The sequence below is a fragment of the Amborella trichopoda genome, chromosome 10 (assembly GCF_054954075.1).
Source record: "Amborella trichopoda isolate Santa Cruz 75 chromosome 10, AtrichopodaSantaCruz75HAP2 v2.0, whole genome shotgun sequence".
Taxonomy (NCBI): Eukaryota; Viridiplantae; Streptophyta; class Magnoliopsida; order Amborellales; family Amborellaceae; genus Amborella; species Amborella trichopoda.
This window is the reverse complement of record NC_142345.1, coordinates 3,526,751-3,542,705: the sequence shown is the minus strand read 5'-3', so window position 1 is coordinate 3,542,705 and position 15,955 is coordinate 3,526,751. Positions and strand designations below refer to the sequence as shown.

General features: G+C 34.9%; 1 protein-coding gene across 2 annotated transcripts; it reads right to left on the bottom strand.

Moving 5' to 3' along the window:
• Nucleotides 1-11,150: 11,150 nt before the first annotated feature.
• LOC18438461 (uncharacterized) lies at nt 11,151-15,178 on the bottom strand. Of its 2 annotated transcripts, none has more exons than XM_006848650.4 (4): nt 14,573-15,178; nt 13,027-13,116; nt 12,229-12,325; nt 11,151-11,511 (listed from the first exon to the last, which is right to left on the bottom strand). In XM_006848650.4, exons 1-4 carry the CDS (start codon nt 14,823-14,825, stop codon nt 11,373-11,375), a joined length of 579 nt encoding a protein of 192 aa, XP_006848713.2. In that variant the 5' UTR covers nt 14,826-15,178; the 3' UTR covers nt 11,151-11,372. The 2 variants fall into 2 exon arrangements, with proteins under 2 accessions (XP_006848713.2, XP_020525679.1); XM_020670020.2 differs by having other exon boundaries at nt 12,229-12,322; nt 14,573-15,171.
• Between the last annotated feature and the right edge of the window lie 777 nt (nt 15,179-15,955).

Sequence of the window (15,955 nt, the reverse complement as noted above, 5' to 3'; positions counted from 1 at the left end):
AAAGCTTCAAAAATAGTATAGATTGATCCATTTATGAAAACTTGAAAATATTGAAAATTGATGATCCAAAAATGTGTTACAAAATATATTATTTATGAAACTTGAAATCTATTTTTTTTCATGTATAAGCCGGGCAACCATAGCCGGAGGTTAAGACCAGGTTGGGCCCGACTAAAGTCTACATGACCCGGTCCTATTTTTCTTTGTTTTTTACTTTAATTTTTGTTTGATTTTATTTACCCCGGCCTGGTCCGGGGCCAACCATATGAGAATTAGGGCCGGGCTAGGGTCAGGCTCGGCCTATTGCTAACCGTAAGTAACCTCGGGCCTTTGCGGGAAGAAAGGGAAATTTGTCAAAATGCATCCCACTTACGAGTTGCTTAATATTTTACCCATCTTTACGAATTCAAAATCATGATTACGTGTATTTGACAGGCACTTTGAGATTAAAATTGCAAATCATTAGAGGAGAAAAGTGAAAAGATTTCATGCTCCCACGGGAACACGCTGCTTATTTCTCTCTCAAGTAAAATTCAAGCTACCCACAATTTTTGGATCCAAAATTTTAGAGATTCCATCTCTAGAATCTAGTGATCAGCCCCAAGAAAAAAAAAAAAAGGTTCTTGATGTGCTTAATGAAAAATAACATCCCAAGGTTGAACAAGGACCGTCAAATTTTTTTGGAGGTAAAGATCTATATATATTCAAGAACTCAAAATCCAATTTTTTTTCTTCTTTAAAATAGTATTCTAGTGATACTTAAATGTATCCCAAATTTCGGATTAGTAAAATTCTCATAGGAACAGAGGGATTGTTGTACAAGATGTTGTATGCGCTCGAAATTAAATCCTCTTATTTGACATTAGAATTAGAAGTGTTGCTATTAAAAATTTTGGTTTACCTTTTAAGATATATAACAATATATTAACTAATTTGCCTTTATTCAAGATTGAAAGCCCTGAATAAGCAATGGCATTTTGATAATTAATTTTATTTAGTGACGACAAAAATTTGCCTAATTGCTTCAAGTTTAGCAACATAGAGCTATCTAATAATAAAAATACACTTGGACGTTCAAGATTAGCAACATATGAGTCACGTTTTTCAGTGTGATTCCATGTCTTAACTCTAAACAATCGATAGTATGTTTCTTGTAATTGCTATGGCCACTCAAGTGTGGCAAAATCACCAAAATGCTTTTGCCTATTTAGAGTTGCAATTACTGTTGTTAAATAATGATCATTTGATTTCTTAAATGATTTTATAAGATTATTTGACCATTAACTACTGGAAAAAGTTTATATAAGGGTGAGGCTCTAAACAATTAAATCAATGCATACCTCAAAAATTTACTCGAAGATGTTGTTTTGATGCTCAAAAATCTTTTAATCGATCATCTGGACCTCAAGATCTATGCATGAGAAAAATAGATGGAAAAAATTTATATAAAGATGCAACCTTATAATGCAGAACTACAGATGCACCTCAAAAATCCATCGGAAAAGGTAGTTTTAATGTTGAAAAACCCTTTGATTGATCATCTCGACATCGAGATGTATGACCATGAATTTTAAATAGCAAAAATAGTGCATTTTACAACATATTATCTACACCGTCCATTTTCAAGATTTTCATATGTTTATAGATCTACTTGATTTTAACCATTTTTGAAATTTTTGATTTTATAATTAGATATAAAAGTAGATTTTGAGATAATCCTAAGAACATTTTATATCAAAATTATATACCATGATAAAATTTGAAGGTGCACCTTACCTCTACAGCTACGGATGCATCCGTATGTCAACTGCACCCAAACTAGATTTCAAGTCTTAAAAATACTGTATCATGTAATGTATTTTCTGAACCGTCAATTTTCAAGATTATCAAGTGTTTATAAATGTGCTCCATCTATATTATTTTTCAAGCTTTAAATTTTATAATTAGATATAAAAATAAATTTCAAGCCATTACAAAGATTTCCAGTACTGAAATAACATTTTGTATTGTTCAGGGCCTCAGCTTTATACAAGCCACACCCCTAACCGATAATGTGAGGTTATTTGACCATTTAATTGATATTTGGCCTACTTACTTGGTTGGCGTAGACATGGGTCCAACAAAAGTTGGGACCGTAGAAAGTGGAGATCTCGATGAGTTATTTTTTTATAAATTTATTTTTACCTTTATTTCATCGAAGAACATCCAAATGGTCATGATAATTCCAAAAAATCTGATAAAATTAATTTATTTGGAGGCTCTAAGTTTTCTCTTTATTATTGTGAGAAAACAAAGTTCCATGATAATAGTGTCTGTACCTCAAAAGCAGTAATAACAAATTTAATTTGAAAAGAAAATGTCGACTAATAATTGCTCTAATGTCTCATTGAGACTGATGGTGAGCAAATTGCAAGGGGACCCGGACCCGACCTGGGTCCAAGTATGGGTCCAAAAATTAGAGCCGAACATTATTTGGGTCTGGGTCCACGTGGATCCGACCTGTTATTATTTAAATAATATTTAATATATATAATTTTAATAATATATAAATAAATATAACTATATAGTTTTAATTATAACATTTAAATAACAAATGTTTATATTTAACAAAATATTTAAATATTTTTTTTATTTTGAGTCAGGTCTGGTTCCCATAAATTTTTTCGGGTCTGGATCCCTACATGATCCGCTGCCACCCCAAAATGTAAGACTTGGTACATAAGTTGAAGTTAAAGTTAGACACTGCTTTTGATATTTTATTTAGATATATACTAGCAAATATACTCAACTTTATAATCTCATAAATTTTTCTAAATATTTATGTATTTAAATCTTGTGTATTTTAAATTCATCTATGCTTCCTAAACTAAAATTCTTGGGATGTCCATTAGACCCTCTCGATCATTGTGCAAATGTAGTATTTCATCAATCGATTTGCTATGGGCAGTGGGGGCATCATATATTATTGATTTAAGGTTACATTACATATAAATTCAGTGATATTTGATGAACTTTATGAAGCGTGGCTTAGATATTTGTGGTAGGAATATTTCCTCATAGCAGTAAAAAACAAGGATTTCATATATATATATATATATATATATATATATATATATATATATGATTAACATTAATGTATGTATTTTATTTCTTTATGGGAGAAATTTATGTAAATATCCTCCATAATTATTATTATTTAAAATCTGCTTTAAAAGCTAATACTTACTTTCATACCTATTTTTCAACTTTTTTTTTTTTTTTTTTCCAAATTGCCCTATTTCGGATCTTCAACATTGGAAGTATATAGGATAAGCTTAGGACATTTAAAGGTCCACAGTTCTCCTAGGACAACGTCAGAGTGGCTCCTGGGAAATAGGATCTAGAAGCATCTTGGGATCTTCAAGGTAAGAACTTGCAAGATTCTAATATTGAAGGTCCCAAAATTTTCTTAGATCCTAGAAGCGACCTGGGCATTGCCAAGAAGTGGTTTGAGATGCCTAAGTGGCTCTTGGGATCCAAGATCAACCTAGAACCTTCAAGGTCCAAACTTATAGATCTTCTGACCATGAAGGCCCTAAGTTTTTGAGAAACAACTTAAAATGTATGCCATACACCAAACTTATATATGTAGTAATCCCTTAGTTAAACTTCGGAACTTGAAATAATGGGAATTAACAGGGATGTGCATATAAATTTCTCTTCTTTTTTCTGAAAAAAAAAACAATAACTATGACATTCTTGATATCGTAATTACACTCTTGGAAATGAAAAGCATGCAGATCATTCGGTCACAAGGTCTCCATACATACACAAAAATAAGCGGAATTTTTTTATTTATTTATTTCTGTATATATTTTCCAGATATAAATAAATATGATGATGGATTGCTTTTTCGTTATAAAATTATGAATTGCTGCTTTTATTTTTTAAAGCTTTCGATTTTAAAGTAAAGGATATGAAAAATATTTTTATCACTACACAGTAGAGATATAATAGATAAGGCTTAATAAATTCTGAAAATTATATGAATTCCCTCAAATTAGTACTTCTTAATTAAGTTAAGGAAAACTTATGCAATTCTCGATAAAAAATACAAACACTATAATGTCCTCCTAAAACTTCAATAATAATTGAAAAATGATAATTGTTGCGAAGGTTTGACACCAATGAAAATCTATAGAAGAGAGTGAGTTTGGGTTTTAGAGCATAATAAAATAGTTATAGGGGAAAAAATTAAAGAAAATTACCTATAATGTAAATAACTAATGGGATTGTATATAATGAGACCATTTACCTTTTCTACAAGGTGGTCACAATAATGTACAACTATCCGATGTGAAATCTGAAGCTTAGGTGTGTCACAAAGTTCGAAAAAATTTATTTTGAACTTTGAATTTGGTCAATGAAATAAATGCAGCCATCCAACTTCACATCTAATGATCAAGATTAATTATGACCACCTTATACCAAAGGTAAATAGTCTCATTATATATTTCACACACACACACACACACACACATATATATATATATAGGTTTGTCTAGAGTTAACAACCCCTCAAAATACAATGGTTCAAGTTAGAAGTGGTTGTGATGGGTATATTTATCAAAAAAATCATTATTTTTTATTAAAAAATTATTTAAATATGTAACTTTACCATTCAACAAGAGCAAATTTGAAATTTAACAAAAATACGATCATATTTTGGAAGTTATTGTCCTAAAACTTTATTTGTAAAGTGTCATTGTCTTTTGGTTAAAATTTCAATTTTACCCTTTATAGAGATGACAAAAGTACCCTTTTGTTTTGTAGTAATATTTACAAAATTGCCTTACAAAAGTAATTTTTTTAAAAAAATAGACTACAAAATTAATAAATCTACCCTTCACAACTCTCTCTATCTTGAATTTTTGTAATTTGAAGGGTTGTAAAATATATATATAAGTCTTCCCAATGCCTATAGGCGAAAATAAATAGTGCTTTTGCCTACTCTCATCACTGTTCTAATTTCTTCGGACGGTCACGATTGTCTAGTAGTTTTTTATTTTTTATTTTTTTCTACAAATCGGAATGACCTGAAATTTGGAAGGTATGTATATCTTATTGATGCACATGTAATAAAAATATAAAAAAATTATACGCAAAAACAATTTGACCAAAATACCCTCAAAAATTTTGGGGGTATTTTGGTCAATTGTTTTCATGTAAAATATTTTTTTTGTATTTTTCAAAGATTTCCCTATTTTTTTATGAATATTTGTTTCAAATTTCAGGTCATTCCAATTTGTAAAAAAAAATAAAAAATAAAATACTACCAGACAATCGTGACCGCGCGATGAAATTTGAACGGTAATGGGGGCAAGCGAAATCACTGCTCATTTTCGCCTATAGGCGTTGCGTAGTGTTTTCCTATATATATAGTGTGAATCTGATTTCAACCTGATACCCTAAATTAAATCTAGAACGATCCACTGATCATCATTACATTTTTTATATGAATTTTAAGTTTGTTTCAATAAATCCAAATTACTGGAAATTTTGAGGATCTATATTAAAAAATAGGCGAATCCAATAAAACTACCAAAAAATATTTATAAAAATTAAATAAACCAAAATACCACTAAATTTTTTGGGGGTATTTATATGTTTTGCTATTTTTATTAGGTGCGCTTAAATGAGAAGAGTGGACACCCCAAATTAAGGCTAGGCAGGGTGAGTCAGGTTTGCCCTATCATAGCCTTGACCCAAGCCTCGGCCCGGCTCGGTCCTTATCCTTGGGCTATGGTTTCCCAGCACTAGCCTGGCCCGCTCCACATATTGTATTTTGCGGCTCGGGCCTTAGTTTTTGTATGTTTGTATGACAAGTTACAAGATCAAAGAGCAACAAAGAAGAAAAAACTAACCCTGCCGAAAAGGAGAGAGCGGTTACAACAAAGCTCTCTTTAGCAAGAGAATCAGCCTTCGTATTACATTATTGAAATATGTGTCGGAAGTCCACCTCCTTGCCCTGCAATTGAGAGACAATGACGTCCATAGTGGACGTTACCCAAGGCACCTTGTCTGGGCTTTTGTACTAGGAGATGACATTGGCTGAGTCCCCCTCAATAATGATTCTATCATCTCGAGGTTGCAGTTTAATAATCCCTTCTATCAGAGCCCTCAACTCTATCTCGTTAATATCGCAGATATGGGACCTTCCTTGATATTGCCATACGACCACCTCAATGGAATCTCTTAGAAGACCTCTGTAACCTGCCAAGCCATCTTCTAATCTAAGACTTCTGTCAAAATTAAGTTTAAGCCAACCTTCAGGAGATCTAACCCAAGAGGCACTTCGAGATTCCTGAAGACTAGAAGCTCCTTAAGATGAGTGGAGAAATGTCCTTGGGGATCAGACGAAAGGGACCAACCGCAGATCCCCAAAGGATTAAGACAATTTGTATTGATCTAATAATCTGAGCAACATTTTTCTTTTTGCCTTCAAAGGAGCGAAGGTTTCGTTCCTTCCAAATTATCCAAATCATTGCCGCCTAGAGAATCCTCTATAGTGCTAAACTAGGAGAAGGGAGTGGGGGGTACCCAATCTGTAGAAGTGTAGTATCTATAGAGGAATGAGGGACTTAGAAGAAACCTTTAAGGACCCAGTTCCACACTTCATAAGCCAGGGGGCAGTGTACAAAGAGGTGGTCTATATTCTCTTCATCACTTTTGCAAATGAGGCACACAAAGTGAGTGATCATACCTCTCTTCTGAAGCTAGTATAGGGTTAGAGGGCGACAAAGGCCGAGCAACCACAAGAAAGCCTTAACACGGTGCGGTGCTTTGCAATTCCAGAAGGTTGCAACCTTGCAGTTGACGTCCAACTAAGGATCATGGCAAAGAATGTCATACAACAAAGCCACCGAGAAGGCCCTCCTAGCATTAGGTGTCCAAACCAGCCTATCCCTCCTGAAAGGATATTAGAAGAATTCATGTAAGGCTTCCATCATTTTCACGAATTGTTGTTCTACTATCCCATTTACCTGTCGAACGTCTAGCTTAACCTCCCTAACTGGATGAAAACCATAATGTGAGACTACTGAAGCAACGTTCACAAATTTCTAGGTAGACCTGTGGTAGAGCTCAGGAAAAGCTACTTTAAGTGGGTATTGCAGTAACCATTTACTATATCAGAACTTAGTCAATGAGCCACACCCCACAACCATCCTGGAGTAAGTCTGAAACAAGTTCCTCACCGAAAGAATTCCTTTCCACACCCAGGACACTCTAGCTCTAACAAGCGAACGGTGGGCAATAAGGCCTTCTTGGTCTCGGTTGGGTGAATGTGGCCATTAAATGCCTTATGAGTGCTTGTAAAATGAAATGATATAGTGGAACATGAACTCAATAGGAGTGTGGTCGCTCGTGGACCATACTAAGCAAACGATGTTTGTTGATACCAAACTGTGCTTGACGATCTAGGCCAATCAGTTGGGAAAAACCTATGTTACCTGGGCATAGAAAATTAACCGGTAAGGGTTTTAATGGGTCATCCTTTGATGAGGTTGGAGTATGTCCGGATGAGTAAGCCGAGGGACTGTACGATCTTTATGTGTGATGGTGACTTTCAGAGATGGGGCCAAAGCCTACTCCATGCACCATCACACGGCATGCATAATGATAGATCGTTTCGGAAAAGCAAACTACCTTTCAGGGTGAAGCTTATATATGTGCGAGAGATACCCCTATGCGTCATAGGAGTTCTGGTCGCATCAGGTATAGGTGACCTTGGCCCATCTTTAGAGGAGAACCTGAAATCTACAGACTAGGATTGCGACCCCTTGGCTCATCAGCCAAACTTTGGTGACCCAATAATAAGCCCCATGCAATAATGAGCCCTTGCATAGACTGTGGGTCATGGAAAACGTTGGGTTGGTTGATAAAACAAGTGTGGACTATGGTCTACAGTTGAAGGTGGAGTGCCCCAGATTATTTATTCCTAGACTATATGGATCCTTATCCCATCTATGAAATTAATAGTGTTTATTTTATGATGATATGATTTTAAAATTATTATTTGAATTTTTCTAGATTTTTGGATATTTTATTGATAAAAGTTGAATTTATAAAAATTAATATATTGATTTTTAATGTTTTAAATATTCAAATTAATTCTAAAATCATTTATTGATTTTTAATTATTTAAAAATAGCATTGGGGGACCCATTGTGCATATGGGTCCACCAAGCCCTAAATTGGTGGGGGCAACAAAGCCACCACATGGGTAGCACACCCCAATTTTTGGGGCTTCCTATTCCCATTGGTGGCACGCCCCACTTTAGGGGGTCTTATCTTTTATGGGATAAATGGTTAAAGAAGATTTGAGTGAATCTTTTAAAAGGCTTTGATAAGTCTTGTGCATATTTTTTATAAAACACAACATTATGAGTAATATTATTTTATTTGATTTATATTGATGGGATAATGGTTAAAAGAAAGAAGGGGATAAATGTTATAGTATCTTCCACAATCTTGATGGCCCATCTATAGAATGGATGACTCAAATCTCTTACCTCGCAAGTCACCCAAGATCAATGGTTCATATTCAATCTCACAAAAAGAGGCAAGCAAAGAAAAACCCTAGGAAACCCAAATATTGTTTAAAGACTATAAAAAATAATTGTTTATACCCAAAATCTCTGCACTTTATCTTTCTATCTCTCTCCCATCTCTCAACTATGGATTTATGGCTGAGGATTTTAGGGTATAATAAAAAGGGAATCCATCTCTCTCAAACTAGGTTGCTAAGGGAATTCATCTAGGGTTTGATTTGTGATCAAAATGGTTCATGTTCTATTGGTGTGACTTGACCTACACTTGCTTTCCTTGTTGAAATTGAAGGTTGATCATTAATCCCGTGCCAGCGGATAGTAGTGACTCTGTGTAGGGTATAATAAGCCCGATTGAAGTAATCTCCGACACTTTTTTTTTTTGCTATATTTAATTATATTGTTTTTATATTCTCAAGTATAAGAATTTTAGATATTTTCTTTTGATTAAAAAAAAATGGGTTGAGTGGCATTAAGGTTTTTAAGATCTTGGATTGGTTTGTTTTATTTTATTTGAAGTAAGAGTTATTGTAATAAGACTACTTGTAAATGATCTTTCCCAAAAGAATAATAATAATAAAAAGAAATGAAATGAAAAGGGGTGAAAAGAAGAAAAATAAAAATATATATTCCCCACAAAATCACATTAATCTTTCTTTCACTCTCTCCCATAATTGTCAAAGATAATGTTCTCCCAGAGAAGCCCCTGATTTCTCGACAAATGCCACCACCAATTAGTGAGTAAGTAAGGTGTCATTAGCCTCTTTTTTTTTTTAGGAATGCAAACTAAAGACCATTTAATAATGTGAATCTTCTTTCTATGTTGACTGCGACTCTAGAGGAAATTCCTCATCAAAGACTAGAGCTTCTTTATGACCCAAGGCGGAGCTCTAAAAAAGGATAGGCAGTAAGACTTGAAACATTTTTTTTTTTTTTTTACCATACAACGAGTAAGACTTGAACTGTTCGTTTTTTTTAAGTTAGTTCCTATGTTGAAGATACTACATTCTTAAAATTTAGGAGTTGAATTTCACCCGAGGGAGTAGATGGACAGCATGCTCTCGAATTCGACAAAAATAAAATAATGGGCCTCGTTAATATCATGGGAGAATTATGTCGTACTATTTTATGTGACTGTTATTACGTGATGGTCCTAAATTATATGTTATTATGCAGAGATCCTTGTCCCCCAGCTTTTTATTTATTTTTCAAAGTTTGTCTCGAGTCTGATTTTTAAATACCAAACTGCATATTAAATTTATTTTTTAGTTTTTATGACAACCTTCAACTTTCAAAAAATTTGAGGTTTAAGCGCGATCTGATATTTCTTAATGTGGTTCGCCTCAAACCTTCAAAAAATGAGTTCTAAATGGGCAATTAACATCGAACCACCTCAAATCTTCAAAAAATGAGGTCTAATTGGGCAATTGATGTTACCAAAAGGTATGATGATTAAAAAATCAGACCATGGGGAATTTGTCAAAAAATAAAAATTTCGCAAAGGTCATCCTTTCGAGTAATAATGCCCTATTTTTGTCAAGGTCATCCTTTCGAGTAGTAATGCCCTAATTTTGTCCTTTTTCATTTTAACGGTTCAAAAAACCGGTACGGATGTAAATTTCCCCAATATCATCCATACGGTCTTATAACTCCATGACCTAGAGGCTGGAACTCCCATGAAAAAAAGTGGCCCAAATCTATTACAACTAGATCAACACTGTCCATATAAAATGGAAATAGATCTAACGGATCTGGAGCGTTTTTGGAGTTCAAAGTTGTTATCTCATTTGAAGGAGCCCTTCAAAAGTACTTCTAAAAACATATTAGTATGGAGCTCAAAAGAATGCTCCAAATAGAAAGAAACATTATCTTTAAATGTTCCTCTAGGAAGATTAAAGGCTTACTCTTTATGTAAATATGTAAGAAGGTATGTTACATGCCATTCATCATCATCATCGGAGGGTTGGCACTGGGCCGAGAGTCCCGGCCGAGCTATGTAATACTAGGGTCTGGGCCACACGTGGGCTGAGTTTGGGCCAGGGCATGACAGGGCTGCACCAGCCTTGCGGTTTTGCCTTTTTTTGTTTTGGTTTTGTTTTGTTTCTTTTGAGACTATTAGGCATGACCAGCCAAGGGTTCTTCAGCCCAATACTAGATGAGGCAGGCTTGGGCCAACCTTATGGAGACCCAGGCGAAGCTCGAGCCAGGGCTGGCCTGGCCATTACCAACCCCACATGGAAGTCAAAGAACACTAGAAACTCCTCACATATGATGTTCATGCTTATGTAATTTATAATCTACAAATATTGTGTAGAGGGCAAGCTTTCTATGTGTCCTAGATCGAATGGTTGGCAATGAACTGACAATGAAATTACCTATCAATTATGGCCTGACAAACACAACAAATGCCAACCTACGACATTGTTTGCCATCTGATCTAAGACTCCATCTGATCTAAGACTTGACAAACACAACTGACACCTACTTTCAACATACTTCTCAGCTTACTCCCAATCATCCTATCATGATCGGACGGTTGTGGCTCTCAAAACACAAATCATGGGTATGGAACACATAAAAATGTTTCCTCTGTCTATTACAAGAAATCCAATGAAAATCCAAATGAGTTTAGCCAACTCAATCCCCATCATGTTTCAAAGAAAGATCATACATACAATGATATAAATTTGAAGAACATTACTTTCTCTTGAGGGCACACTTTTCTTCACTTTGATCTAACTTGAAAAGAAAGAGAGACCATTTACTAAAAAAAATACAAATGGGTTACTTTGCTGTGCTTTTCGCTTTCAAGGTGGCAATGAAAGTTTCTCTGTCTTCAGATGTCATCCCTTGAGTGGAACAATCTCCAACACCCCATTCGGCACCTCGAATGCAGTATTTATCCTGAATTTCTTGTTGGTTCCTAAGAATGATCACACCAATTCTATCAGACCTTGTATCTTGTCTTTAAATAACATGGAAAACAATCTTCTATCGTAGCAAATTCAACAATCAGAATGATTGAGTAAACAAATATAAGGTGTGAAGCGAACATGGGGAGCACAGATCATGAAAACGGCCCAGACTCTTAAAACCAAATTCCAAGAATTCAGTATCTTTATTTTCACTAGAATAAAAGAACTGACTTTCTGTTGCTCTTTCTCCCATGCATGGGATTTGCTAGGCTATTCTCATTTGAACCTTGCTACTTATGTGCTCATCAAAAGCCCCAGCTCCCTCTTCCTCTGAGAATTTAATTGAAGAAGAAGACTTAAAACACCACCAATCCCCTCTCTCACTCTAACCCTAATCCTAGAGAGGGCGCTCAAGGGTTTGAACCCCTGATTTTTGTCCCAAAAAACCAAACAAGCTGACCCACTTTTTCTTTCTAGCCATCAAAAGGCACTACACAAAAACACCAGCATACACTGAAATGTAGTATAAATTAAATTCATTATTCAAGCTAGGAAGCAGAGAAGATATTGAGTCCCATCCCCCCTCTCTCTCTCAACCCAATCTCGGTTAGAATTGAAGTCAATAGTTTATGGCTGTCTACAGATTATACACAAACACAAACATGAATGCAAACAAAACTCACCAATCAATTCATGGGCATTAAAAGTTCATAGTCTTAGGTTACCTTTGTTTGTTCAACTTGGAACGCTCCAATAGTTCTTTAAGCACGGTAGTGGACTTAAACCTAGCATCCTGTTCAGCATACTTCTTCTGGTTCTCTTCTGCATGCAAACACATATCCAATGTCCAGACAAATAGAAAAAAAGACAATCTCTCTCTCTCTCTCTCTCTCTCTCTCTCTCTCTCTCTCCATCGATTCCCATCACTCTTTAGTTGGCCCATCTCTCATTTCCATAGTCTCTCTACTTCTAACAATTGCCCTCCCCCCCCCAACCTCCCTCCCTCTCTCTCTCTCTCTCTCTCTCTCACAAACACATAAACATACACACACACACACACATAAACATACACACACACACACACACACACACACACACACACACACACATAAACATACACACACACACACACATAAACATACACACACCCACACAAACACATAAACATACACACACACACACACACATAAACATACACACACCCACACACACTCACACACATCCACCCACCAGTAAGAAATGGAGATTTTAAGAATTAGCTCCCTTAAACTGTCAATCATAAGCCAAAAAATAGAGCTCTCTCACTCCCTTTTTCTTGAGATGGATGACCTTTATCTAATGTATTTTATATCTCCTCAAAATAACTATTTTCTTCTTTTTTTTCATGTGCTTGCTCATTAGGATGAATATGGTTGTCTATAAAACTTAAGTTCAAACAAACTCCCCTTAAGTTTTTTGAGATACTTCAATTATGGAAAAAGTGATTAACTATTATTGGAGCTTTGGTATGAAGGCAAACCAACCATTGAATCGTGTCAAGAAATCAAACTGTGGAAGCTGAGGACCAGGGATGGATTCCAAGCCCGAGAACCCAGAGAGTATGCCTGCATGAACTGCAATAGAGGAAAATATCGAGAAGCACGTGAATTGGCCTGGTTGATAATGGCTCATCATTATTATTATTAAATTTTGTTCTCGTATATAAGGGAGGTAAAGTTAATCACAAAAGCACCTTGTGCTACAGCTACACACAGAAATACAAATGAAGGGTATTTTTTTTTTTTGGGGGGGGCGGTGGGGGGAGAAGGCACGGGCGAGGGGATAGCAATTAGCAATCTCTCTCTTTTCTTAGAAGGCTAAACCCACACTCACTAAGGGGTCATTCGGCTCTGAGTAGGAAAAAAACTGGTTGTCCTACAAAACCAGATGTTAAGAAAACACACTCTCAGCAGGCTTTCCCTAAACCCCAAGACTGGACTAAATGGATTAATTGGAGACCTGTGTCTTTAGTAAGAATCAGGTGCTAAGCACCCATTTATGAAGGAAACCTGAGTTTTACAAAACCGGGTAAAGGAAAACTCCAAAACCAAACTACCTCTTATAACTCTTTCATACTTTCTAGTATTATCGCTTAATAAGTGGGGCTAAAACAGTTTTAAAGCATACAATCAAATTGAGGAAGGAAAGAAAAGCACTTGATTTTGCATGAAGATCAAAACTAGACAGAAGATGCCTGTTTCAAAACGTAACCAAATTAAGGACGAAAGAAAAGGAAAACATCTAATCTTGCATAAATAGCTAAAGAGAACTCTAATGAAATTGGCAGTCACACACTTAATACCAAAATCAGTGAAATTCCTGTTTAAAAGAAGTTAGGAGATGTAACATTCATTATGCGTTACGCTTTGAAAAGTGTTCATAGTTTCGAGATTAATGATAAAACTAATGCATGCTACTAATGCAAAACTGGAAAAAGAAAAACAGATTTCAACAAGCCAAGAATTGGCAACCAACTAAATTATGCATCATAATATGATGCTCTTGGGAGAGAGAAAAGGAGAAGAAGTTCAATCAGGTTAGCATAGTTGAAAACTTGAAATACGTAAACCCAATTTCCAGCCCACATCTCTCTCTACACAAAAACTCATCTCCCTCTCTACACAAAACCCCATCTCTCTCTCTCTCTCTCTCTCTCTCTCTCTCTCTCTCTCTCTCTCCAAAAACCCCATGTAGCAATAAAGAGAGAAGGATAAATGAAGCAGAAAATAATAGAGGAAGGTCATCCATGCTTAAGGACTGAATTTCCTCAATGAAAGGGAAAACAGAGGAGACCTTATACAATGGTTCTAGCTCAGCAAATATCAGGAAAACCCAAAATTCAAAATAAGGATTCAATGACCACTGAACTCCATGAATTAAAAATAAAATAAAAATCCCAGATTATAAAAGAACCAGCACAAAATTTCTCTAAAGTGTTGCAAGAAAGAAACCTTTGTGTATTTCCTGAACAATTGATAGTTCAATTTTGCAGTGCTAAAAAATTTCACAGTAAAATGGTTAATTGGGTACCTGGATTTGAGCTCAGAATGATCGAAAAGGAAGCAACCATGGCTAAAGCCCTCTGTAAAACCTGGGACTTTGCAGTGAAAGCGGGAGCTCTATGCGTTGCACCCCTTTCTTTAGCACTAAAAGGCCCACTTTTCTGAATATACAAATCCATGAGAGAGAATCGATTTTCTCCATTACCCAAAGTCACCACTTTTTGAGGCCTTTGGGGCTTTAAAATGGGGACACAGGGTGGTGAAAGACATGTGGAAAGCATGGTTACTGGCTTTTTTGAGAGAATCTGGCTCAATGATTTGAAGGACCGATGACTATGTGAATGAAAATCCCATTGAAATCATAGGATCAAGAAGCCCAGATCTACAAAATAGAGTGAGAAACAAACAGAAGCTTACTTGAAATAATGCTCACTAATTGTGGAGTTAGAAGCTTATCCACTGTGTAGAGAAAGAAGAGCCGGAGAGAGGGCGGGGGTTAGAAAATACATATATTGTAGAGATTTTATACACTATTTTTTTTTCTGATACACAAGTATCCTAATCATTAGTTATCTTTATGATTTGGGATGTGTTGCGAAGTTTAATAAAAAAAATTTATGAGCTTTGAGTCTTGATTTGAAATTTGATGGACTATTCTGTAAAAGGCGCAGTTGTCGTACGGACGCTCTCGTAAGTATAAAGATACGGCCCTGTCTGAATTTTATTATGGTATATAATTTTGAAGTAAAATTATTAGGATTATTTCAAAATTTATTTTTATATTTAATTGTAAAATTTTAAATTTTAAAAATAATTAAAACCAAATAAATCTATAAACATATGAAAATCTTGAAAATAGACGATGTAGGTAATATATTGTAAAATACACTATTTTTGAAACTTAATTTTTTTTTATTTTTCATAGGCATATATCTCGATATCCAGATGATCAATCAAAAGGTTTTTCAACATTAAAACTACCTCTTATTGATTTTTGAGGGGCATCTGTAGTTCTACATTATAAGGTAAGATACTTATATAAACTTTTTCCTTCTCTAAATGGATTGTCTAAATGGAAAAAATGTATATAATGTTGAGGCCCTAAATAATGGCTTATTTCAAAAATTTACTAGAATAAGTTGTTTCGATGTGGAAAAATCTTTAAATCCGATCATTTCAACCATTAGATATATGGACATTACAAAAAATAGACTTCAAATCTTGAAAGTGGTGTTTTCTTGTAATGCATTATCTATACGGTTAATTATCAAGATTTTCAAGTGTTCATAGATTTACTTAATCTACACTATTTTTTAAGCTTTAAATTTTGTAATTAGATATGAAAGTAAATTTTTAGGCCATCATCAAGATTTTTGGGCAGAAAAGACATCTTTTGACATTATTTGAAAGT

Coding starts and splice junctions, on each gene's coding strand:
- LOC18438461 (XM_006848650.4), bottom strand. CDS start 14,825: ATGCTTTCCACATGTCTTTCACCACCCTGTGTCCCCATTTTAAAGCCC. Junction 13,117..14,572: donor CATTCTGAGCTCAAATCCAG/GTACCCAATTAA, acceptor CCTCTATTGCAG/TTCATGCAGGCATACTCTCT. Junction 12,326..13,026: donor TTTCTTGACACGATTCAATG/GTTGGTTTGCCT, acceptor GTTTGCATGCAG/AAGAGAACCAGAAGAAGTAT.